Below are 26,958 nucleotides of genomic sequence, written 5' to 3' on the forward strand. Positions count from 1 at the left end.
TATAAATGGTACCTTTTTTTTTTTTCCTTGAAAGCCTCCAGAATTTTTGTGGTTTAAGTATCAAACTTTTTTTTTTTAATTTTTTTTTAAGATTTATTTACTTATTGTGTGTAAGTACACTGTAGCCGTCTTCAGACACTCCAGAAGAGGGAGTCAGATCTCGTTACGGATGGTTGTGAGCCACCATGTGGTTGCTGGGATTTGAACTCCCGACCTTCAGAAGAGCAGTCGGGTGCTCTTACCCACTGAGCCATCTCACCAGCCCCAAGTATCAAACTTTTAAACTCTCCTTTTTCACATAAGACCTTGAGGCTTCTAAAGACAGGTAGCATTTATGTCCTGTTTCAAAGAAACATTTTTATATTGCTTTCCTAATTTAATATTTAAAAAATAACTAGCATGTTGCTGCCTTCTCATTTTCAACTCACTGTCAAAAGACCAAAGTATTACTTTGTAAGATGCTAGATCGTGGTGGGTAATGTTGATGCATATCTGTAGCCCTAAGCTACTTGGTACTCAGGAGAATTGCCTGGTCCAGCCTGGACTACATAGCTAGACACTGCCTGAGAAGAAAAAAACGAGGTCAAGAAGATGTGTGCAGGATTCTACATTCCTGAACATTTCTTTAATAACTGTCTATGAACTGATTTTATTTCAAAACCAAGTACTTTTACTTTTTTTATTATACCAATGTATATATGTTTAAATTATGTTTTATTTTAAAGAAGATTGGATTGCTAAAATACAATCCACTAATAAACTAAAATATAGAAAGTTCTCACGCAGTGTTTCAAGTATTAATACTAGATCTAATTTTATGAGGCCAAAGATTTGTTACATTAGGCATAGTTATTCTGCCAGTCAGACTGTGGGAACAAACAGTTTTAGAAACTCTGGGGTTTCCATTCCCAGTGATCTCCCAGGGTCTCTCAAACAAGCGCCATCCCATCCAAAGCGTCGCCAGCTCCTTTTGTTTCTCTTGTATTTTACTTCTTATTTCCTATTACATTGCTTAAAAGTTGCCTCTACTTCAACCTTTGGACTAAATACAATTTTTTGACACCTTAAGAATAATTGATTAATCAGGATAGGCTGTTGATCTATTAGAGATATCTACTACAATAAGATTTTGTTTTACAACATCAGCTGGCCGGACCACCCAGTGCTCCCAGGGACTAGACCACCAGCCAAGGAGTGTACAGGGAGGGATCCATGGCTCCAGATACATACATAGCAGAGGATGGCCTTGTCAGACATCAGTGGGAGGGGAGGCCCTTGGTCCTGTGGAAGTTTGAGGCCCTAGTATAGGGGGATGCTGGAGGGGTAGGGTGGGTGGGGGAACACCCTCATAGAAGCAAAGGGGAGGGAGGAGAGGGAAGTTGTGGGATGGGGGGCTTGTGGCGGGGTAACTGGGAAGTGGGATATCATTTGAGATGTAAATGAATGGAATGATTAATTTAAAAAAGATTTTATTGCATGAACTTGGAAAGAGAGGCCCATTGGTTTTGCAAACTTTAGATGCTTCAATACAGGGGAACACCAGGGCCAAGAAGGGGGAGTGGGTGGGTAGGGGAGTTGGGGACTTTTGGAATAGCATTGGAAATGTAAATGAGGAAAATACCTAATAAAAAAATTTTTTTAAAGTTTCTTTTTAAAAAAAATAGTACTTGAAAATATTTCGTGGTCACATTAAATAAAGACATTCTTTTATAAAGTAACTTAAAAACTGGGTATAGACACAGGCCTCTTACCCAGCACTCAGGGAGGTAAGAGGATTTCTGTAAATTCAAAGCCAACTTAATCTACATAGTTCCAGGCCAGTCAGTGGCAAACAAAATCTAAAGAAACAAAAAGTACTACACCTTTTTGTAAAAATTATTTCATGTGTGTCTGCTGTGTGTTTATATGTACATCATATGCTTGCATGAACCTTGGGATATCAGAAGCGGAGATGAGATCTTAAACTGGACTTAGAGGCTGCTGTGAACCTCCCTCCACATGCATACTGTGACCCAAACCTGTGTCCAGTCAGTGCTCTTCACTGCTGAACCTTTTTTCAACTCCAGCAGAATGTTTTACTATGGGTAATATTACTATTAACAAAAGCAATGCTTAGGTTTTGGTGACAAGAAATGAAGTTGAAGGCAGCTACTCTGGGCTTGTTACCAGTCACAGTGCACAATCACAAGTTAATATAGTGACAGTCTTGGCTTTCTTACTGCTTCCTGACATAACTCTTGATCCAGGTTTTATAAATAGAAAAAGCAATTCTATTTTTAAAGGAAAAGTGTAACTAGGTATAAATAACAATTTTTAAAAAGTCTGATCAGCAATAATTTTTTTTAAACTCAGAAGCTGTGGTCCCCCACTTAACTCATTTACTGACTGAATACTCGCTTGTGAGTGCAGACAGAATAATTTTATAGAATATAGACAACTCAAGAGACAGCATATGCTGGATCATTACAAGCAGCCTATAAAGGCGGTGTGAAAATTTTTCTTAGAGACTATGGTTACAAAAGTGAAATATAAAATATAACCTGCCGGGCATGGTGGCGCACACCTTTAATCCCAGCACTTGGGAGGCAGAGGCAGGCGGATTTCTGAGTTCGAGGCCAGCCTGGTCTACAGAGTGAGTTCCAGGACAGCCAAGGCTACACAGAGAAACCCTGTCTCGGAAAAAAAAATGTGTGTGTGTGTGTGTGTGTGTGTGTGTGTATGTATATATATATATATATCCATCCATCCTATTGTTGAGAATATTTTGTTGGGAAGTCAGAACATTAGACCAGAGCTGTTAAACAGAAACTGTGAGTCACACATATAACATCAGTTTTTTTCTTAATTGTTTTTAAGATTTATTTATTTATTTATTGCCGGGCGTGGTGGTGCATGCCTTTGATCCCAGCACTCAGGAGGCAGAGACAGGTGGATTTCTGAGTTCGAGGCCAGTCTGGTCTACAGAGTGAGTTCCAGGACAGCCAGGGCTACACAGAGAAACCCTGTCTCGAAAAACCAAAAGAAAAAAAAAAAGATGTATTTATTTATTTATTTATGTAAATGAGTGCTCTATTTGTATATACACTTGCCAGAAGAGGGCATCAGATCCCAGGATAGGTGGTTGTGAGGACCCATGTAGTTGCTGAGACCTCTGAAAGAGCAGAGCCATCTGTCTTAACCACTGAGCCATCTCTCCAGCCCATTTTTTTGTTTTGATTTTTTTCTTTTCTTTGTTTCTTTATGTAACTTTTGTTGTCCTGAGAACTTGCTGTGTAGATAGACAAGGCTAGCTTTAAACTGAGTTCTGAGATCAAAGATGTGTACCACAATACCTGATAAGAATTCACTGGTTTCTAAATATTCATGTATTTGTTATATATTTTTCTTAATATATCTAAGATATTATTTTAACACATAGCATAAAAATATTGAAATATTTATTCCTTTTATTATCCTGTTTTTGAACTCTTATGGATTTTGTTCTTACAACATATGCTAATTCAAATGAGCCATACTTCAAATGCTCATTAGCACGTGTGACTACTGTACTACTAAATAAAGCAACTCTAGACAACTAAGATAATAGATCTCAGAGGAGAACAGAGTAGGCTAGTTAGGGAGGCTCTGATTGCTGGGCTGTCCTTTGTGCATGAGAGTTAAGATGGGTCTCCTTTTGTTACAGATTGAAGAAACCAAAGTCAGAGCAAACAAGTGGCAGAAGCGCATGGTGGTGCATATGTCTTTAGGCTTTTGCTGTCACAGCACTGTTAGCAAGAGTAAAGCAGTGATGTATGACCTGTAGGTGTTGGGTTTTGACATCCCATGTGTGTGTAGGGGCTTCTGTTCTAGCAGTGGTAGATTCAGTACAGTAGATCACTGAGTAGGGCTGGAAGAGCACTGGCTGCGCTCACAGAGCTCCTGAGCTCAATTCCCAGCAACCACATGGTGGCTCACAGCCATCTGCAATGGGATCCAATGCCCTCTTCTGCTGTGTCTGAAGACAGCTACTGTACTCTTAATATACATATAAATAAATCTTTAAAAGAAAATTACTAAGGTTATTTTTGTCTTGTAACAAGACAGAAAGTTGAACAAAATAGAGAAGTTTTCCGAGTTTTATTAGAATTTCATTTTATAAGAGAATTATTTTTGGTTTTGGGGGCAGGATTTTTCTGTGTAGCTCTGGCTGTCCTGGATGGAACTTGTTCTGTAGACCAAAGCAGCTTCAAATTCAGAGATCCATCTGACTCTTCATCCCAAGGGCTGGGATTAAAGGCCTATGCCGCCACTGCCCAGCATTTTAGTTATTTTTAAAATATTTTTACTTTTAATTATATGTAGGTGTTTGAGCTTGCATGTGGGTATTTGTACATGATGGAACTTGCCTGCGGATGCCAGAAACATCTGATGCCTTGGAGCTGGAGCTCCATATGCTTGTGAGCCACCTGATATGGGTGCTGAGAACTGAACTGGAGTCATCTCTAGAAACAGCAAGTGCTATTGACGGCTAAGCCATCTCTCTAGCCCATTTCATTTATAATAGGATGTCTTGTGTTCTTTCTAGACTTATCTCTGTTACTCCAGCCATCTTAACTATGAATTCATTACATGAGCAAACAGATTGAAGTAGAAGTCCAGAAGGGAAATGCTCCTGGAGCTAGAAAGTAGGAAGAGGTACAAATTGGAAGGATCCCGTTGTTTCCCTCCTAGTGTTTACACAAAGAAAAGTTACTTTTCCTCTTCAGAAACTGCAAATTTGATGCTTACTAGTGTATCTTTTAATTACTATTACTTTTTTTTTTTCTGTGCAGCTTGTTAGAAATTGTAACAAACTGTTAGGCTTTTGTTTTGTTTTGTTTTTTTAATGAAATGAGCAGTTAAAAAAAGATGACATGTGTGATTTAGTAATGAATTACTGGGCTGGAGAGATGGCTTAGCAGTTAGCAAGCACACTCTTTTCTTGCAGAAAACCTGAGTTTGGTCCCGAGTACCCACACCAGTGGCTCACAGCTGCTCACAGACACATACATACATAAATAAAAATAATAAAAATCAATTGTATTTAAAAAGAAAATTACTCTGGAGGAGGACTCCTCATCCTGTGTTCAGTAATTCTGTTAAAACTGAAAAATGTGACTAAGAACACTAAACTAAGCTAAAGAAGTTCTTTCTGCCTTCTTTCTGTCACTAATATACAGCTGGGAGCTCTTATAGCCAAGAATTACTTTTTTTTTTTTTTAAGATTTATTTATTTATTTATTTATTTATTTATTTATTTATTTATTTATTTATTTAATGTGAAGAGGGCATTGGATCTAATTACAGGTGGCTATGAGCCACCATGTGGTTGCTGGGAATTGAACTCATGACCTCTGGAAGAGCAGTAAGTGTTCTTAACCCCTGAGCCATCTCTCCAGCCCCAAGAATTACTTTATAAGTTGTTTTCCTCATTTGCAAAAAAAGAAGTTTGAAGTCTTGGTAAATAAAACTTTTTCCAAATTTGAGACTCAAATTTCTTTGTTTTCGTTTTGCTTTGTTTTTTGTTTTTGCTTTGTTTGTTTGCTTGCTTGCTTTGCTTTACTGTAGTATGTGACATTTTAGTGTCACTAGAGCCACCTGTTGACAGAATTCATTAATTTGTTGGTGCCTGGATATTCTGAGTTGGAATATGTATAATTTAAGATGCTAAAATGATTTGTCTACAATGAAATGTTTACAGTATATTTTATCCACTTTCCATCAGTACTTTTTTTTTTTTTTTGGTTTTTCGAGACAGGGTTTCTCTGTATAGCCCTGGCTGTCCTGGAACTCACTTTGTAGACCAGGCTGGCCTTGAACTCAGAAATCCACCTGCCTCTGCCTCCCAAGTGCTGGGATTAAAGGTGTGCGCCACCACGCCCAGCTTTTATCAGTACTTAACTATTTTCTGATTCCTTAAATTTTTTTTCTTACATTTTCATTTACTTTGGGTGTGCAGGTGTGTGGATGCCATGACATTTGTATAGAGGTCAAAGAATAACATACAGGAACTGGTTCTCTTTTGTTAGCCAACTTGAGTGCAGGGGTGGAAAAAAGGGCTTGCTGATCTTCCGGAGGATCAGAGAGTGGGTCCTAGCACCCACATCAGTTGGCTTAAAAATGCTGATAAGCCTTTTACTATTTAATAACTAAGAGCACTTACTGAAATTACTAATTTTTACTTAAGTCACTATATCACTAGGTATAATTAACATGCTAGTAAATGTTATAGGAATGGTGGGAACAGTGTAGATTAATGGGAAGAATTCTAGACCAGTTTAAGACATCTAAGCTTTTGTATTTTTCCTTATTAAATATCATGTTGGAGCTGGAAGATAGCTTAGTAATTAAGAGCACTGGCTGTTCTTTCAGAGTATACCAAACCTTGAGTACTTTCACCAATTTCTCATCTCACAACTATAAATAACTCTAGTTCCAAGGGATCTCTTGTTGCCTCAGGTGCCAGGCATGCTCATGGTGCACAGACATACATGGAATTAAAGTATCCATACACATTTCAAACAACAATAAAACCTTCCATGTTTGTAGGACATCATTTTATACATGTGAAAATTGAGACCCAGAGTTGGTATGTAGTATGATACCTAGTGCCTGTAGTAGAAGGGTTAGAACTTGAGAGTTTGTAACACTTAGAACAGATTAATATAAAGACCTGAGATGGGACTTTGGTCTTTAAATATCACCTAGGTAACAACTGAACAACACTTAAGAACAAAGAGTCTGTTTTCCTGGCTGGTCTTGTCTCACTATACTCAGTCCATACCAGCAGGACTCAGTACCTGATCTCCATGGTAGCCTTGTGATAGCATTCTATCAGGAGTCCATTGCCACCAGTCGTAGACCAAGACAGTAATGCTACTTTCCTTTCCGTCTCCAAGTCACCTAAGAAAAAGGGAGCTGCACGCTGAAACTCCTGTAGGGCCAGGTGCAACCCGGCCTTCCCACATGCTGTTAGACGCACTCTAGCAGTGCATCCTCCACAGCCCCTAATCCCAAGTCAGAGGTAAACCTGCAGGCTCAACTGTCCACCCTTGACTTCATGGCTCTTCCTCTCATTTCTACAGTTCCTTGGTCTCTTCTGCAAATGTAGGTCTCTACAGATTCTTGGAACCTTGCATACTTTCCTTTGTCTTCGCTTGCTTGACACATACAACTGGGCTTTTTCTTTTAACAATGCCACTGTTGCATTAAATCTACTGCCTGGATTCTCATGTCAGGGAAGGAAGTAGGGAAGGCTGTGGGTTTACTCTAAGGCCTCACTTAGGCGGAGCATGTCATTTGTCACTGATTATCAACCCCAGCCCTGTATGGCCTGGTCATGTGGCAGAATTCTCTACCTTTCTCTTTATTTTCTATTATCATAAAAATAAGTGTATTTTTTTAAATCTGCCTTTAGGTGTACAGTTTCAAGTATCATTAAGTGCATACAGGCTATCAAGGAGCTGTCACCAATTTCTAAATGTTTTCCTCACTCTAAACAAAAACTTTATTAAATAATAATTTATTCCTAGCACTTTGCACATTGTATTTGGTTTCTGTCTCTGCCTATTCTAAGTCCCTCTTATATGGGGAATCGTAAAATGTTTATAGTTTTGTGCCTGGCTTATTTTACTAGTGTGAATTTTAAAAACCACGTGTGCACGGTTATGTACTCAGGAGTGCAGCTGCCCTGCAGAAGACAGAGGAGGGCATCAGGTCCCTCTTGAACCAGAGTTACTGGTGCTTTTAAGCCAACTGATGTGGGTGTTGGGAACCAAACTCTATTCTCCTGGAAGTACACACTCTTCCCCTCACCCCCACCCCCACCCCTTTAAGCTGGATAAATTGAATACTTTAAAAAAATCCTTTTTAATTTTTTGAGATTATAAAATAAATCATTTGCCCTTTCCATTTCCTCTCTCTATGCCCTCCCACACACCCCTTTCTCTTGCTCTCTTGAATTTATGGCCTCTTTTTGTTAATAGTTCTTTGTGTGTGTGTTAAGTATTGAATAACCAATTGATGTGCTCTTCCTTAGGGAAGACTATTTCAGCTGCTCTCAGCATTCCTTAGTTGCCTGTAGTTGTTTGTGTGGGGTTGAAGCCCTTTGGTCTTTCCTCTATCAGCTTTGGCATGTTGTTGTCTCATTCAGCTCATGTTTAAGTATTAATCTTGGTGAGACTTCATGGGTGTAGGTTCTGATAATTACTTGGAAATGCTGTCTTAGCAAACTGTGACCCTCTGGCTCTTACAGTCTTTCCTAATACTCTCTCTTGGTGTCCCCAGCCTTACCTGGGGGAGGTTTTGTAGATGTGTCCATTGCAACTGGGCTCCACAGCTGTGCATGTGATTGCTTGTGTTTTTCTGTAATGATCTCTGTTTCTGGGAAGTTTCTTTGATGGGGGTGAAGGGTGGTGTGAGGACAAATATTTAGAATGTAGTTAGGGATTATACTGGATTAGTAAAGTGGTGGTTATACGTTCCTCTCCAAGATCTATGACTTTACTAGCCCTGTTTGTTTAAATAATTTTTTTAGTACATTTGCTTATTTGTTGTTTGCTTATGTATGTGTCTGGACTCCAATGCCACCATGCATCTGTAGAGGTCAGAGGACAGCTCTCAGGAATCTGTTCCTTATTCTACTTGTGGAATTGTATCATGTTGTGAATCGTGACAAGTTTCTGTTCACGGAGCTATCTCACTAATCCTAATGCAATTTATTGATGACACATTATGCCTATGTATTATCTAGGCATTTATGTAGGCATGTAAATTAGCTATATAAAACAGTAGCTACTATAGACACAAAATATTTTTTGTTATTTTCTTAGCCCTGCTGTTAAGAAAGCTTTGTAATGTTTTAGGAGATTTTAGAAGGAAATGATTATAGCAGCTTGTTACTATTAGTTTTTACTCAACTATTATTCATATGCAAGTTTAGTAAGCCTTCTTAGATTTAATAATTTTCTGATTGAACATTGAAAAGATTTCTAGTTTCATGAATGAATATTGATATAACAGACATGTTAAATCAGTGGTCTATGTAAGGAAGTGTTCTATCCTAAGGAAGTTGCTTCCTTTGGATAAATCCCTCAAACTGGTGCTACTGAGTCGAATGATGTTTGTTAAACTTGGAAATCCCCTTGCCTTAGCCTCACGAGTACTGATCTTTCTATTTTAATTAAATGCTGTATTATAGTTAAGGACAATCATTAAAAATGTCAACCAGGAGTAAAAAAGCACTTTCTGTTTAAGCCCAATGGCCTGAGTCCTATCCTCTGATCCCCAGAGGAAGAAGAGAATAAAAGTCTGCTCCCCATATGTGTGGTGACACTTGTACAACCTGTATAGCACACATACATATCACACACGCAACAGTAGTAAACATTTTAAAGTAATAAATGTCATTCAATATTTTTTTTTTTAAAGATTTATTTATTCATTATACGTAAGTACACTGTAGCTGTCTTCAGACACTCCAGAAGAGGGCGTCAGATCCTGTTACGGATGGTTGTGAGCCACCATGTGGTTGCTGGGATTTGAACTCCTGACCTTTGGAAGAGCAGTCGGGTGCTCTTACCCACTGAGCCATCTCACCAGCCCGTCATTCAATATTTTTATAACATGTTTCCTTGTTTTAAAAATTGCTTTCGGCCAGGCGGTGGTGGCGCACGCCTTTAGTCCCAGCACTCAGGAGGCACAGGCAGGCGGATTTCTGAGTTCAAGGCCAGCCTGGTCTACAGAGTGAGTTCCAGGACAGCCAGGGCTACACAGAGAAACCCTGTCTCAGAAACCAAAAAAAAAAAAAAATTGCTTTCAGTGCACCCTCAAGATGACATGTATGTAACAGTGCTCGCACCAAGCATGATGGCCTTAGTTGGCTTCTTAGAATCCACATGATGGAAGGAGAGAGCTGACTCTCAAAAGGTGCTCTGTGATCTGTGTGGGTACCATGTTACCAAATGTACACACAAGCACACATTAAATAAATACATTTAAAGTTATTTTAAAAACTACTTGTAAGTACAAAAATTCAACACAGAGATGTTCTTAAAACCTTCTGCTTTCTTACATGGCCTTTCTTTCTCGTCACTATTGCAGCCATGTTTGCATCGTGATACTCTGAAAAGTATTTTGCTCTTTCACATACTTGAACTCATCTACGTTTACCTGAAAACTTGATTTCATTTCATTAGCTACTCCACATTACCAGTTTTACCCACATTCTTCAGGAACAGTGTAATTAGATTATACACTTAAGAGTGAGTCTTCTACTTTTGCCACACTTCCTTCGCATAGCTTTAATGATGGTATTATAGATCATTGCTGTAATTCAACTTTTTTTTCCAAGTTAGGCAGGCATGGTGGTGTATGCCTGTAATCTCAGTATTTAGGAAGTGGAGGCAGGAGGATTAGGAGTTCAAGGCTAGGGTTAGCTACATAGTGATTTCTAGCTTGCACTACATGGGATTATTACCCACCCTCACAAAAGGAGGCCAGCATGGTAGGTCACTCTGTCATCTTTTTTTTTTTTTCCTGTTTTTTTTTTTTTTTTTTTTTTTTTCCTGAGACAGGGTTTCTCTGTGTAGCTCTGGCTGTCCTGGAACTCACTTTGTAGACCAGGCTGGCCTCAAACTCAAAACTCCGCCTTCCTCTGCCTCCTGAGTGCTGGGATTAAAGGCGTGCGCCTCCACACCCGGCCACTCCTGTCATTTTAACAGTCAGAAACCTGAGGCAAGAGGCTCAGTGGTTAAGAGCACTGGGTTCTTCCAGAGGACCTGGGTTCAAGTCCCAATATCCACATGGTAGCTCAAAACTCTCAGTAACTCCAGTTCCAGGCAATCTGTCCAACACCCTCACACCGACCTACATAAAATAAAAATAAATCATTGAAAAGAAACCTGAGGCAAATAAGTAATCATTATAAGAGTAAGGTATATATGTAAGTAAATATAAGATATTCTTAGTTTTTAAAATGTATAGATGTATTTATAACATAAAACTAGAAAGGGATACATGGAGTAAATGTTGACATGGTAATGGAGGAAGATTTAATGTTTTGCATTTATAAGTACTTTTGTATTTAAATTTCATACATGAACATATTCTAATTTTAAAACTATGAGACAAATTTAACAGATACTAGTTTTCAGACTACCCTGAACCTATTGGAGATTGTAATTTGCAGGATGACTCAGCAATCTCATTTTGTGCTTCTTTCTACTCATTGTGGCACACTGGGTCTTATGACATCATCCATTTGGCACTAACTTGAGCTTATGTGAAGGTCGGCTAAGAAAGTAGCAACTGTGAAAGTTGTTTTTATCCTGCTGGTCTCGGGACCAATTTAGGGAATTAGGAAGTAGGATAAAGATTGAAATAAAGGCAAAGAAACAGATTGTCTTCTAGATTTGAAAAGGAGAGACTTGACCTTGGCTGTTAATTTACCACTACACTGATCAATAGCCATTAGATAAAATTGGGCTGGGATGAGGGGGTGTCGGTATGAATAAAGAAGTTGGGAAAATGGTATAGTTAAATGCAAGGGCAAGGAGCTTTCAAAGCTGCAACAGTTTGGGGGTTGCTACTCTCAGCACTATTAGCAATTGATTCATTACCTACACTTAACTCATGGTAGGCCAGACCTAAACGCTACTCATTACACACAGCTGCTTGTATTTTTCAGGTGTAAATCTGGTTCAATGTAGGTTCCCTTTTCTTTAACTTACTGACATTTTCCAGAGTCTGTTCTACCTCAGCACATTCAACACATATTATTTTGATCATTGAAATGCACACTTAACATTCAAGCCAGAGTCTGTATAGACTCTCTCTTTAGTTAGTCTTACTTAAAACCATTCTGTCATTCTGGCCACCCCTTTGCATGTTTCTTACTGGGTAGATGACATAAAGCTTGGTCTCTAGTAATTTTGAGGTTTTGGGTTTTTGGGGTTTTTGTTTTGTTTTATTTTAGCCATATTTTACTTGTAGCCCATGCTGGTACTGAACTCTTGATTCCCCTACCTCAGCTTCCCACAGTGCTATGATTACAGCCTAGGCACCATCATCCCCAGCACTGGGCACTTTCTAAACGACAGGAAACTGGAATTGAACTTGGCATTAGGATATTTATTTTATTAAGTAAAACTTTGGTTAAGATACAGTCTCCATAGGATGAATGGACTCACAAGCTGTGCACATACTATAAATAGACATTGTATTTGTTTTGACAATATTTTAATATAAGCACCTGATCAATTTTAATAGATTAAGTAATTACATAAATTATTTTAATAGATGAAAACAGAAAAGTGAATGGAATTCTAATTGCTGGAACTTCTTTCCTCTAGACCGGAATCCGTAGAAGCTAGCCCTGTGGTAGTTGAGAAATCCAACAGTTTTCCCCACCAGTTATACACCAGCAGCTCCCACCACTCACACAGCTACATCGGTCTGCCCTATGCGGTAAGTAAGTGTCAAAGGTTTGCTCACACGGGCTTCTGGAGAGCTGCAAGTTAAAAGGAGATGTATGTGGTATTGTGCTTAATACTTAAAAAGCATAGCTGGTTTATATTTTCTGTGTAATTAACTATATAGTTTATACTTTGACCTAACAATGCTATATTACAATACAATTGTTGTATTTATGTTGGTATTTTTTAACCTCAATGAAAAGACTGGATAAGGTTACATTGTATTATGTACTATTAATTCTAAATTATATAGTAATTAGTAAATTATGTAGTTATTTTTTCTAAAGGTTTATTTTTATCTTTTTTTATTTGTTTGTTTGTTTTTGTTTTTTGAGATAAGGTCTTTGTATAGCCCTGGAACTAGCTGTGTAGACCAGGATAACCTCAAACCCAAGAGATCTGTAGATCTTTGCTTCCCCAGTGCTGGGAGAGGCACACACCTGGCTGTTTTTATCATTTTTAATTATGGTGTGTGTCTGCATGTGGTTATGTAGAGTATAAATGCTTAAGGAGGCAATTGGGTTCTTAGTGGCTGGAGTCACAGTGGTTATGTGATTCTGAGAACATAAGTTGAGTCCTCTGGAAGAGCAGCGCGTGCTCCTTCCTAACTGTTGAGATGTCTCTTTGGGTCCAGCTTGTTGTTATATATCTCTTTATGTTGAATATATGCATTTAACATATGTACATATGGATGATATATACATGTATGTGTGTAGGTGTATGTATATATACATATATAGGTATATATGTGTGTGTGTAGCTCATTTAATCCTTAAAACGAACTCTTGTAAGGAACTTTTCATCCCTGTTTTATAGCTGAGAGGATAAAAACTTAATCCCTTAGTTTATTTCAAATTGAGGGTTATCTATATTTTGATTCAAAGAGTTACAGAACTGGTGGATATGTCTGTGATTACTAAGAAAGTACAGTTATGAGAGACTATTTAGATGAGAATAAAAATTACCAGAAATGTAAATCCCCATATATTTTTATTTTACAGTAATTTGTATATATTTTATAGTAATTTTTTGCTACTTAACTACATTTGTCTGGGAGAATTGAGAATGTACTGTGGTTCCTGTGTAGAAGTCAAATGGGTTCTTTCCTTCCATCACATGAGTCCAAGTATTGAACTCAGGTTGCTACGTAGGCTCAATGGCACACACCTTTGCCTGCTGAACCACTCTAGCCCAGTTTTTGCCATTCTTTAGCTTTTCTATTCCTGGGGAATTTGTGGTTTTTTGTTTTTTTTTCCCCTTATTCTCATTACATAGACTTGTGAAACTGTGAACACAGGACTGGTAATGTAGTTTCCGCTGTCTGTGTGTGTGTGTGTGGGGGGGGGGGGTGTCATGTGATGTGAAGGTGACTTTCATCTACTAGACAGTGACATTAACTTATTACCACTGTGATTTAATTATTAGTCTTATGTCATTATTTTTAACAGTATTAAGAAAAAAAATGGACCGATTTTATTTTATTAAGTGTTCAATTTTTATTTAGCTTGCCTAATTTATGTCATTGAAATGTGTATTTTGTGTTGTTTTTTGTTATATTATTTAGGACCATAATTATGGTGCTCGTCCTCCTCCAACACCTCCAGCATCCCCTCCTCCATCAGGTCTCATTAGCAAAAACGAAGTAGGCATATTTACCACTCCTAATTTTGATGAAACTTCCAGTGCTACTACAATCAGCACATCTGAAGATGGAAGTTACGGTACTGATGTAACCAGGTGCATATGTGGTTTTACACATGATGACGGATACATGATCTGTTGTGACAAATGCAGGTAACTATTTCACACCATTAATTCATGCTTCTTAAAAGCTTTTTTTTTTTTTTTTTTTTTTTTTTTTTCCGAGACAGGGTTTCTCTGTATAGCCCTGGCTGTCCTGGAACTCACTTTGTTGACCAGGCTGGCCTGGAACTCAGAAATCCCACCTGCCTCTGCCTCCCGAGTGCTTAGGATTAAAGCTGTGCGCCACCACGCCCGGCTCTTAAATGCTTTTAATCTTTGGTTGTTAATTTGGAAATGGTAGTAAGGTCACTTTTGAAGGAATTAATTCCTTTTTTAAGTAGGATGTCTGCCTCTATCAGATGCAACTTATTTTCCTTAGGGAAAAAAAAAATCCCTTATTTAAAAGAAGCTATTTTAGAGCTAGAAAGATGTCTCAGCAGTAACAAACTCATCTTGGAAAGGACCCACGTTCAATTCCTAGCACCCACATGGGACAGCTCAAAACCATGTACAGCTCCAGCTTCAGGAGATCTTTAGATGTAATCCTCTTCTGGCTTGCTTCTCCCCCCTCCTCCTTCACACACATAAACACACACACACACACACACACACACACACACACACACACACACACACACACACACTCACTCACTCTTTGTGGGAGAGACTTTGTGAGAATGCAGACGGAACAAGGATTGCAGCTTTAAAGTTAATAAGTGCATTCCCTGCGAAGGACAGGGAGCACACTGTAGAAGGCAAGGAAGCTTTATAGCTTCCCAGGACTTCCTGGTCCTTAGGGCATAGCTTCAGGATCTGATTTGATGGCTTTATAAATTCATAATTGAAAGTGAGTTAAGCTGCAACTAAGAGCCAACTGTAATTTTTTTGTTTGTAAATTGTGCATTGGATCACAGATGCTTGTGAACTTCCACATGTTGCTGGGATTTGAACTCAGGACCTCTTAACTGCTGAGCCATCTCTCCAGCCCAGTTTAGCACATTTATATTAAAAGTGACATATAGAGCTGGGAGATGACTCAGTAGCTACCCAGACTGAAAGCTGAATTTGTTCTCTAGGACCCCAGATGTAGAGAGAGAGAGAGAGAGACCCAACTTCAGAAAGTGTTCTCTGACCTCCACACTTGGCATGTGCATACACAGACACTCATAATACACAAATGTTATTTTTTTAAAAAGTAGATGATTATGTGTAAGAAATTGGAAGTACTATTCCTTTTTCTTTCCTTCCTTCCTTCCTTCCTTCCTTTCTCTCTCTCTCTCTCTCTCTCTCTCTTTCTTTCTTTCTTTTTTTAAAGATTTGTTTATTTCATGTATGTGAGTATACTATTGCTGTCTTCAGACACACCAAAGGAGGGCATCAGATCCCATTAAAGATGGTTATGAGCCACTGTGTGGTTGCTGGAAATTGAACTCAGGACCTCTGGAAGAGTAGTCAGTGCTCTTAACTGCTGAGCCATCTCTCCAGCCTTCCTTTTTCTTTTCAAGATTTCAGTTTTGAAGTTAAAAATTTCAAATTCACTATCAGCCACTTGAACTTTTGTCAGTAACATCATACAAAGAAGTTTACCTCAGGCTTGTCTATATATTTTATTCAGAGTAGTTAAATTGAATTCCTTTCCAGTGGAATGCCTTTTTTGATTCTTTGATGTATTTGGAATTGGAATTGCTATACTTCTATTTTTAAATATGAAATGTCTTTCTTTGTTATTCTTTTTGTTTCCTTAGCATTCTCTTAACACTGTATGCCACCAAAATTGTTAAATGTTAACAGAAGATATAACGCATCGTTGCTCCTGTTCCCTGCTTTCACAGAAGGAACAGTTCTCTCTGTGTACTGACCACCCTTTGCTCGTCTTCTCCTAGCTGATCGTTGGTCAGTTGGTTCAAGGGCACACTTTCTTCCTGTTTTCCCAGATTGTTGTCAAACTGATTATTATGTAAGGGCTTTAGTATGGATATCTTCAGGTTTTTAATAATATTTTAAACCCTTACCTTTTGTGTATTAAATTGCATTTGCTTTAGGAATTTAGTTTATGCACTTTGTAGTTGCCCTATTTTTGCATCTCAACATTTTTCTACCTAAGGACACATCTAGTGTGTGCTAAGCTTAAATTCCTTAAATAATAATTCAGTAGAATATTAAGTCATAGTTAATGGTTTCAGTGCTTTCTGCTCTTTTTGTTATATTTTGTTTTTTCTTTTTAAGTGTTTGGCAACATATTGACTGCATGGGGATTGACAGGCAGCATATTCCTGATACATACCTATGTGAACGTTGTCAGCCCAGGTAAGTTATTATACCTTATAAAACTTTCAGTTAGCTCACTAAAATTTTTTTCATCTTCTAAGCATTTGGCATTTTCTGGCAACATCATTAGAATTTGGTATGATAGTGCAGGTTTGTAATACAAGCCATTGGAGCTGCTGAGGCAGGAGTATTGAAAAGCTCAAGGTTTGGTAAAACAGAGTAAGTTCAAGTCTAGTCGAGGTAACTTAGACCCTTCCTCAAAATAAAAGCAGAAAAACCTGGAGGAATGTGGTAAAGTACTTGTATAGTATCCATACTCAAGGCACTGAATTTAAACCTGAGTTCTCCAGAAAAGGGGTTTAGGGAATATAACTTTATGGTGATAGAATGTTTGATTAACCTGTGAGAGGCTCTGAATTTAATCCCCAGTGTTTCTCTTTTTTCCCCTCCCCCAGTATGAATTATTGCTGTATATACCCCCTTAGTTACATGCAGAATTTGGTGGGTTTGTTGCAGTATGTACATTCAACCCCTTTCCCCCATATATATATGTGGTGTGTGTGTGTGTGTGTGTATATACATTTTTTAAAAATACATATTAAAGGTACAATGTTTCTTTCACATACGAATTTGCTTCTTAGATCAGTAGGAATTACAAGAAGAAAGCCACTCATCCTTGCCACAGTGTATTAAAGCTTATAATCACAGCAAAGTCTCTATTACATGGCAGAAAATAGGATAGGTAGCTCTCCACATACTACCTTCAAAAAAAAAAAAAGTTAGGTTAAAATGAATGAAGCAAGAGACTGAATGTGGAGCAAGAGCGGGTGATCTGAAATTTAAAAAGTAGATTTCTCAGATCGAGTCGGGCACACTGAAGAAAAGTTAAAGGAGGAAAAGAAATTGGAAGGGATTCCATGGTGTCAACTCAAGGGAGGAGAGTGCAGCTTTACCATGGCGAATAGAAAAGATTGTAACAGGGCAGAAAACCACATGTTCCTGGGATCTTGTTCTGTGCTTGGTTTCCTACTCTTGTGTTTTCTGTCAAATGAATTCAGATAAAATGGTGAATTGTAGTATAGAAAACAGACATCTTATTTCATAGTTAATTGAGGCATTCTCAAGGATGAGAGTAAGCACCAACCAAATAGACCATTGCCTGCTTTGTTTTTAAAGTCATTATTATGACGCCAGGCAAGGAGAACCATGCACCAGTGGGCAAAACACCTTTGATTTGTTTTTTTTTTTTCTCTCTTTTGATGGAAGGGCACAAGGGTGGGAAGGAAACCTGGGAGGAATGGAAAGCCTGTGTAATTAGGTTGCTTTATATGAAATTCCCAAATAATAAAATGTTATGTTGGGAAAAATCAATTTTTTGTATTTAAAGTCCCTTGAAAAGAATGTCACTAGGTAGTTATGATGCCAACTAAATACACACTTAGCTTGCTTAGATTATTAGTTTCATTTGCACTGTTAGTCTTATTTTGCATTTCTGAGTTCTTTAATTAATTGCTGATTTTCATAAAATAGCACAGATAACTTATGTATCCTTACCTACTTTTTCATAGAAAGAACACCTTGTGAAACTGTTAAGACAAATATTATCATTAGATATTCACATTTGGATATCACGAAATATAACAGTCCATCATTGCAAGGACTTTTCATCCTCTCGTTCCTAACCATTAGCACCCACTAAGTGATACTCCGTTTTGATATCTTGTTATTTCAAGACACTGTATGCTTTTGCACTCATTGAAATTCTCTGAGAACCATTTAATTTGCTTCATGTTTCATTACATTCTTTTTCATTGCTGGTATATTTTGCGGTATGTATCATGGTCTATTGACAAACCACCATGGGAGTATATTTGTGTCGCTTCCCCTTTGGTGGGAATTTTAGTGCAAACTTAATTTTTTTTCCATTACAAAGCATGTATAACTCAATTGTGTGAATGTTGCATGTTTAGTGCAACTTGAATGTTTTGTGTTGGGGGTTGCCTTTAACTCCAGCATTTGGGAAATAGAGACAAATGGATCTCTGAGTTTGAAGAGTTATGTGGTGAGATACTATCTCAAACAACAAAGATTTTTAAAAAGTAGAAGAAGAAATTATAACACTGGTTGTGGGTAGAATACTTATTTAGAATGTGCAGTGCCCTGGATTCCCAGAACAAAATAAATGAATGAGTGAATGATGAAGGAAGGAAGGAAGGAAGGAAGGAAGGAAGGAAGGAAGGAAGGAAGGAAGGAAGGAAGGAAGGAAGGAACTGATCTCTGAAATGGTTAATGCTGTTTTGTACACTAAGAATATGTGAATAATCCAACTAGGTTAGGTTGATTTCTTGAGAGACTTTTATAGGCTAGGCTGTTTCTACCACACAAGTACTAGAATTATAGAGATACACTATTACCCATGGTTCCAGTTAGTTGTAAATGTTAAGAATTGCTTTTTACGGGCAGTGGTGGTGCACGCCTTTAATCCCAGCACTTGGGAGGCAGAGGCAGGTGGATTTCTGAGTTCGAGGCCAGCCTGGTCTACAGAGTGAGTTCCAGGACAGCCAGAGCTACACAGAGAAACACTGTCTCAAAAAACCAAAAAAAAAAAAAAAATTGCTTTTTGCTTTTTAAAAATTTAACTTTTGCAGTTACACAGCTCAGTAAGAAAGGATTGTCATACTAAAGTCAAATATATACCAAGGAGTATTCAAGGAAGTGTAAATTCTGCCTTATCCTTTCTACTGCAGACCCTTTCAGACGTGAGTTTCCCTTCCATTGCTTCTCTTCTTACATACAGATACGGGCGGGCCTGTGTACAGTCTCTTCCTACTTAGGGAAGCTGGGGCGTTAGATGCAGAGTACTTGCCACATTTCAGTTCTAATCTTAAACATGGCGAAGAGCACTTCAGAGTAGGATGGAGATTTCTTTCTCTCTTCAAGGACTTTTTTATGTACCATGATTTAGTCGTCTAGTCGTTTTTGGTGACCATTTGTTTCTGGTCTTTTATGATAATGTTCATCTAAAAGCTTGCCGAATATTGCTAAATCCCCCTCCAGAATAAGTGGTGTAGATCTGAATGCAGTCAACAGTGGATAAACAATCCTGTTTTCTCAGTCCTCTCAATAGAGAATTGATGGACTTGGAGTTAGCCAATTTAAGTAGTACTTAAATACTAAATCACCATGGTTTTACTTAAGTTTCTTATCGTGAATAAAAGTTTTTGACTTTATGGTAACTGTTAGTCTTCTGATAGACATTTTTACCTAATTATTTTTTGTTTTTCTGAGGTGGGGTATGAGCAGCATACACAGGTCAGCCCTGAGTTCCTAACATAGCCTGAGACTACTTGAGACGCAGAATCTTTCTGCTGCAGTTCCCAAGGGCAGGGATTACACCTGTGTTCCAACTTGTCTACCTGACAAGGAGATGTTGATGGAGCAGTGTCTGTTGATGAATTCCAGAAGAATTAGTTAAAACTAACAAGCCGTGAATTAAAAGGGTAGTCAGCTGAGAGCGTCTTACTGCAAGCTATGCTGATGGCCTATCCACAGGTGCTAGTGCATATTAGTGCACATCCTTTGCTGACTTTATAAACACTGTAGTCTAGAGCCCCACTAGTTCCTATAAGGATAAGGATAATCTAGTGTATTCAGTTTCTCTACTCAATAGAAATTTAGCTTCTTTCTTTCCTTCTTTCATTCATTCGTTTTCTTTCTCTTCTTTCCTTCCTCTGTTAATTTCTTCCTTTCTTCTTCCCATCCCTTCCTTCACCTCCCCTCCTTGACATATGGTCTCACTGTGTGGCTTGGCTGGTCTGGAACTTCCTTATGTAGACCAGGCTGTCATCAAACTCACAGAGATCCTCCTAGCTCTGCCTCCCACCATGAGTGACAGTTCTTATTAAGAGTGGAAGTCATTTAGAAGGAATTATTTAAAACTGGTTATACTGATCTTAATTTTAAAAAAAATGTGGCAAGCTATGGCATAATGCCACCTGCTTTTAATACCAGCACTTGGGAAGCAAGAGCACACATGCTAGTACACCTTTAATTTCAGGAGGCAGAGGCAAGCAGATCTCTCAATTAGAATACACCCTCAGAAAATACGTAAGTACTTAGTTAGTAAGAGTGGAAATGCGGGTGGTGGCTTACAACTATAATCCCAGAACAGAGCAGCTGAGTTAGAGTTTGAAGCAATTTGGGCTACTTAGTGAGTCCATATATAAAAATAAACAGTATAAATAAATCATGGAAATAATTTAAGGCATACTAACTTCATACATTTACTTAAAACAATTTGTGTTCTTTAATTATAGTTGCTAATGTGGATTTATTTTAAGATTTTTTTTTGATATACAAATTTGAAAAATGTGTTCACTTCCTAGGTAAACATTTTCTTAATAGAAAGAAATGGATTAATTTAATTGGTATCTACTGTTACAGTGTGTGTATATAATCCTGTATAATCTGTCAGGCAAAGGATGCTGCATATAATTTCACTAAGAACATAAGAAAAATTATGAAATTGATCACATGTAACTCATCTTCATAGCTAAGCTTATGGAAGTTTGATGAGTGACTTGTTAATGTTTTCATAGGAGTTTGGATAAAGAGAGGGCAGTGCTACTGCAACGCCGGAAAAGAGAAAATATGTCAGGTATGTAAAAAAGACCTGCTCTCAATTCCAATTACTGAAAGAAAAATTTTGTGTGTGCATGAGTGATTTGCCTACATGTATGTCTGTGTAGCATGTGTGCCTGGTGTCCACAGAAATCAGAAAAGGGTGCATTGGATGCCCTAAAACTGAAGTTATGGACAGTTATGAGCCCCATACGTGTGCTGGGAATCGAACCCCAGGCCTCTGAAAGAGCAGCTAGTACTCTTAACCTCAGAGCTCTCTCTCTCTCCAGCCCCCAGTGCCTTGTTAATGCATTTGGACTGTTTATCTTCATTATAATCTCAGGTATAGATCTTTGATTATAGAATATGCATGTTCATATTTTAAGAAACATAATAACTAGAACAAAGTAAATAAAAAGCAAAAATCACTTTTTGTACTCACATGTAGTAGATAATCTTTAAAGTATGTTGGTTGGAATAATGATCCATTAATTTACCATGTAAGATAGTATTTTTTTAATTTTTAGGATACTATTTTTTGAATTTTGTATATGCTGCAATTTTTATGTTTAGTTTTTTGTTTTTTTGAATTTGTTGTTGCTTTTTTAGATAGGGTCTTCTATGTAGGCCGTGTTGGCCTGGCCTGAGCTCCCTTGCGTAGGCTGGTCTGATAGCTTATGTAGTACACAATGCAGGCTTGTCTTATACCATGTGATAGTCATATTCTTTCTCTCTCTCTCTCTCCCTTCTCCCCATCTTCCCCCACCCCCTTCTCTCTCTGTCTGCCAGGGTAGTGGGTGTTGGGTTTTTGTTGTTTTTGTTTTTGTTTTGCCTTTTTGGAGACAATTTTTCTTTGTAGTTCTAGCTGTTCTGGAACTCTGTTCTGTAGATCAGGCTGGCCCTGAATTCAAAGATCCTCCTGCCTCTGCCTCTGAGTGCTGGGATTAACGGTGTGCTCGCATGTGCAATTCTCTTGCTTCCCAAGTGCTGGGGTTAAAAGTAAATGCCACTGTGTCCCAGCTGTCCACCCTTTAATTTTGGGTTACGACCTTTACAACCAGTTGTGAATAACCATTGTTTTATTCAACCCTGCTCTTTGATGGACACTGGTTTCTTTCCAGTGGTTTTGTTTTGTAGTTGTGAAATTTTCCTTTGATTAAACAATAGTGCATAAATTTGCTTTTGTGCTATGGAATGAAGTTTTCAGTGAATATATAATTTTTATAGGTGTGACCCTAGAACATTTGAGTTGCATTAGTCAAGTGTACTAGTTTCCCCAGACCAGCAAGTGTGTCGTTAGACAGCCTTTATGAATTATATGTGTGTGAGAAAAGCATTTAGCTTGCATTTTGGTGTATCTTTCCAGTAAATGTCTGAAGTGAGAAAATGAATTTATTCTTTAGGAACAAGGAAGTAATCCTTTGTCAGGTGGATTGTTGCTTTCTTATCCTGCTTGAAATACAAGTATTAGGGGCTGGTGAGATGGCTCAACGGGTAAGAGCACTGTCTGCTCTCCCGAAGGTCCTGAGTTCATATCACAGCAACCACATGGTGGCTCACAACCACCCGTGATGAGATCTGACGCCCTCTTCTGGTGGTTCTGAAGACAGCTACAGTGTACTTATTTATAATAATAAATAAATCTTTTTTAAAAAAAGAAAAGAAAAGAAATACAAGTATTAAAGTGCTCTGACTTTGTTTTTCATTAAAGATGGTGATACCAGTGCAACTGAAAGTGGTGATGAAGTTCCTGTGGAATTATATACTGCATTTCAGCATACTCCAACTTCAATCACTTTAACTGCTTCCAGAGTTCCCAAGGTTACTGATAAAAGAAGGAAAAAAAGTGGGGAGAAAGAACAAAACTTTTCAAAATGTAAAAAAGTACGTTTTTGCCTTTTTATTTCAGATGAGTAGATAAGAGCTAAATGAGGAAGCTGAGTTACAGGCAAGCCATGACTACAGGGAGGCCGGGGAGAGCAGCTAAATGTATGAAAAGATGTAGCACATTTGTATTTTAAAATGTTAAGCAATCCCATGTAAAAATTGCAATGCATTTAAAGACAGGCATGGACTACAGGAGACATTGCTCACTGCTTTGGAATCAGTGCTCTAGCAGGTGAATGGCACACACTATAAGTGCTTAAGTGAGGCAGAGCAGATTGAGACCAGAAAGAACAGCGTATATTTAATAATTTACTAGGTAAGGAAGCGTAGGATGATTACTTAGAACTGTTTGTAACTTTGAATAATATTCACTTTTAATAAAGGCTTCCTAGTTACTGAATTTCTTATTTTTCTTTTAGATTTTATTTGATATAGGATCCCAAAGATCTAATGGCAGGCAACAGTTTATAGACTATGTTTCCTTAATTTGTTAATAACAAATTCTCAATGATGGCAAGTGAAGAGTTCTATCAGATTGTAAAGTGAAGGCATTTTATCAAGTATTTTTTCTATGTTTTGATAGAGAAAAATACACCATTAATAAATTATTAGTGTCATGTAAACATCATTAGGTTACAGTTGCCTACAGGAACATAACCTATAGGGTTTTAGTCGGGATCTATGCCGTGTGTAGCATAGGTGTGTGGGTTAGACAAGATCTCATAAACCTGTGTATGTATACTCTGTAATCATGCCATAAGGACAAAAGAGCTTAGTAATGCAGCTCTAATAACGTGTCCTTGTTACTTAATGTGAAAATATTTTTCCCATAGGTAAAAAGACTTTTCATATTGAGTCTATTATTACTGAAGAATCGAAGTATATTTATCAGTCTAGACAGTCGGCTCCTCCTACACTCACCAACAGTTTGTCTCCACATCCCAACCACACTGTGTAGTTCACCTTTAAAACAATCTTGCGTCTTGTTTTCTTGTACACTGAGCTGACAGGAGTGTTGCTTGTCTCCAGCAAATACAGATGCAGCCTGGCAGTGGCCTCGAGCCTGGGGTCTCAGTGCTCAGTCCCGCCTCATGCTTTGCTCATCTCTGTGGTGTTCACAGAGAGAGAGCACGGCTTTCCCTGTAGCTGTCGTATCTGACTTTGGTTTACAGGACAGTAATTCACTGATAGGTTATGGAACTGAGTCTGTTGGGTACTGTGCTTTGTGAGATGATAGCTTCGTTATTATGTAAAAGTTATTTAGAAATTTGATCCTGGCATATTTATTGTACACAGTTTGGTTTAAGAAAGCATAGATTGAATGTATTCTTTGAGTGAAATGACAAGTGAGTATTGAATAGGAATAAACCTGGGTCTTGATTGTATCATTTATCTTAGAATATTGCTGTATAATATAAATAGTACTTCCCCAGACATTGTCATCAGTACTTAACAGCAATTATAGAGTTAAAAAAAAATCCAAGGACGGGGCATAAAACTCCTCATTCTGTGTTAGTTTTTAATATGGGGTCAATGTCCAATATAAATATATAGCAAAAGAATTTAGTTTTACTTTGTACTAAGCATATTCTTATTCAGTTGTTGAAAATGAATTGAATTCATCATAAATTTTTGACGAGATAACTGTTTTAGAATATTTATAAAATCTAAATAAGGTATTGTTAGCATTTTAGTACTTCGGGTTTGATATGAAGTGTTAACATTGACACACATAAAAGACATTCACTGTGACTGCCTTACAAAAAAAGACTTTAGTGACAGCACAGATTAGTTTTGAGTGTCTTCATATTAAAAATCTGAAATAGTTGTTAGAAAGTTTCAGAAATTAGAGCATTCTGGATTTTGAATTATGATTTTCAAATTATAGTTTAATCTAAAATCTGTCAATAGAAAAGCAGTCTGAAAGACTGCTAGGCTCAAGTACTGTGGGTAAGTGATGCTCAGCTTGTTCCATTTTCCTTTCCAAAGAGTCAACAGAGAAGTAACTATTCCCCAACAAACCATAGCGCCTTGGAATTTAAACTAGTGGTTAAGTAAGCTAATGAAAAGATCTTGGGACATCCCACCTAATTTCAAATCCTCACTCTTTTTGTTGTTTTGTTTCTGAGACAGAATCTTTTTGTGTGGTCTTGGCTGGCCTGGAATTCACTGAGATCCACCTGCCTCTGCCTTAGTCCTGAGATTAAAGGTTCTACTACTATGTGTATCAAATAGCATTTTTCTTTCTGTTTCCTTCTACACCAAACTTGTCTTATATTCCTTGATAGTGTGTATGTGTGTGTGTGTCTGCCTGCCTGCCTGCCTGTCTCAGCAGCATAAACAATACAATAATACTTAGGTGCTGAAATCTGTAAACATATTTAGTCTTTGATAATCAAACTTATTCTCAGTAGCTCTATTGAGTTTTCTGTTGAAAAAAATATTAGTATATCTTTAATCTTTTTGTTAATTCAAATTTAGTCCAAGTCTCCACTCTCTTGTAGCATAGCAATTCATTTCACCTATATAATTAATACCTGCAATTTGGTGATTATAACATTTATCACATAGACTATTTGGAAGTTTTTATCTTAGCACTATTTTATACATACTTTACTGTTCTATATAGCTAAAATTATATTTGTAGTAGACTTTTGGTGTAACTCTATTCACTTCATATTCCCCCTTGTTCTAGCTTTATTGTTATTGCCAGATTATTTCACTTCAGCAGAATGCTTTAATGAACAGTTGATTTTTGCTATTTATATCCAAGTTGGGGAAAAAAAAACAAAAAAACAAAAAACTAATTCAGTTCCATGCTTATTTTAGGCCTTTCGTGAAGGATCTAGGAAATCATCAAGGGTTAAGGTAAATATATCAAATTAAGGCATTATTATTAACTAGCGCTAAATCAAGAGCTTTAGAGTAGCTGCTTGTTTATATTAGTCTTTATATGCTGTGTTGCTTCATAATTCACTGCCTTTAAAACAAGTAAACCCTTATAGTTCTAAGTGGATTAATAAGTCAAATCAGTTTATTGATGTTGTTAAAATATTAACAGAAAGAGGAAGATATACAAATTTAAATATTACAGTTGGAGTAATTGGAATTCCATTTGTCACTGTATTGCATGTTTCTGATACTACTAAAATGTATTAGTATATGCTACACATTAACCCAGAGGCACATTGAAAATTGTACAATTGGAATTCTGAGTTAGTCAAGCCCAACAGTTGACTCTAAAAGCACCATAATCTCTCTTACTGTTAATACAGACTAGTCATGTGAACCTTGAAGTAGTTAGCATACATCCTCAAGGTTTTGGATGCTCAAATGCCCATCAGAGGCAAGGCTCTTCATCCCTACTTTTCCCATAAACATAGGTTTTCCTTAGAAAGTTACCTTTATCATATAAAAAGTGACACTGGAAATATGGAAATATTGTCAGTCTTAAATAACATCCCTTTTAGTTTGAAAGCATTACAACTCCAGTAATTCTTTTTTTTTTGTTTTGTTTTTGGTTTTGTTTTTTTTGTTTTTTTTGTTTTTTTTGTTTTTTTGTTTTTTGTTTTTTTTTTTGGTTTTTTGAGACAGGGTTTCTCTGTATAGCCCTGGCTGTCCTGGAACTCACTTTGTAGACCAGGCTGGCCTCAAACTCAGAAATCCACCTGCCTCTGCCACCCAAGTGCTGGGATTAAAGGTGTGCGCCACCACGCCTGGCCCCAACTCCAGTAATTCTTGAATAAAATTAATAAGACTAGAAAGCTATAAAAGAGCTGTATTTTATATATATGAGATCAAGTTATTAGTATTTTATTACAGGCACAGATACTTTAAAAACTGAATATATTCCTTTAGTATATAATGTTGCAGCTCACAAAATTTTTTCTTTGTTTAGTAACTGATTGATAATGAAATATGTATATACATAAGATATCCATTCAGCATA

At 37.4% G+C, this 26,958-nt stretch overlaps 1 protein-coding gene across 7 annotated transcripts in view; it reads left to right on the forward strand.

The window, feature by feature from the left end:
- Nucleotides 1-26,958, forward strand: part of Kmt2e (lysine (K)-specific methyltransferase 2E) — a 71,200-nt gene that overhangs the window by 17,612 nt on the left and 26,630 nt on the right. For all 7 annotated transcript variants that reach the window (XR_003955707.1, XR_389753.4, XM_006535805.4 and 4 more), the window contains 6 exons: nt 12,369-12,483; nt 14,056-14,285; nt 16,461-16,541; nt 21,101-21,159; nt 22,834-23,006; nt 25,839-25,877. Coding sequence is in view for 5 of the 7 variants with exons in the window: in XM_006535805.4 (XP_006535868.1) it covers nt 12,369-12,483; nt 14,056-14,285; nt 16,461-16,541; nt 21,101-21,159; nt 22,834-23,006; nt 25,839-25,877 (697 nt within the window). In the remaining 2 variants the exon portion in view is untranslated. The remainder of the gene's footprint in view (nt 1-12,368; nt 12,484-14,055; nt 14,286-16,460; nt 16,542-21,100; nt 21,160-22,833; nt 23,007-25,838; nt 25,878-26,958) is intronic.

Source organism: Mus musculus, chromosome 5 (assembly GCF_000001635.26).
Source record: "Mus musculus strain C57BL/6J chromosome 5, GRCm38.p6 C57BL/6J".
In the NCBI taxonomy this organism is placed as follows: Eukaryota; Metazoa; Chordata; class Mammalia; order Rodentia; family Muridae; genus Mus; species Mus musculus.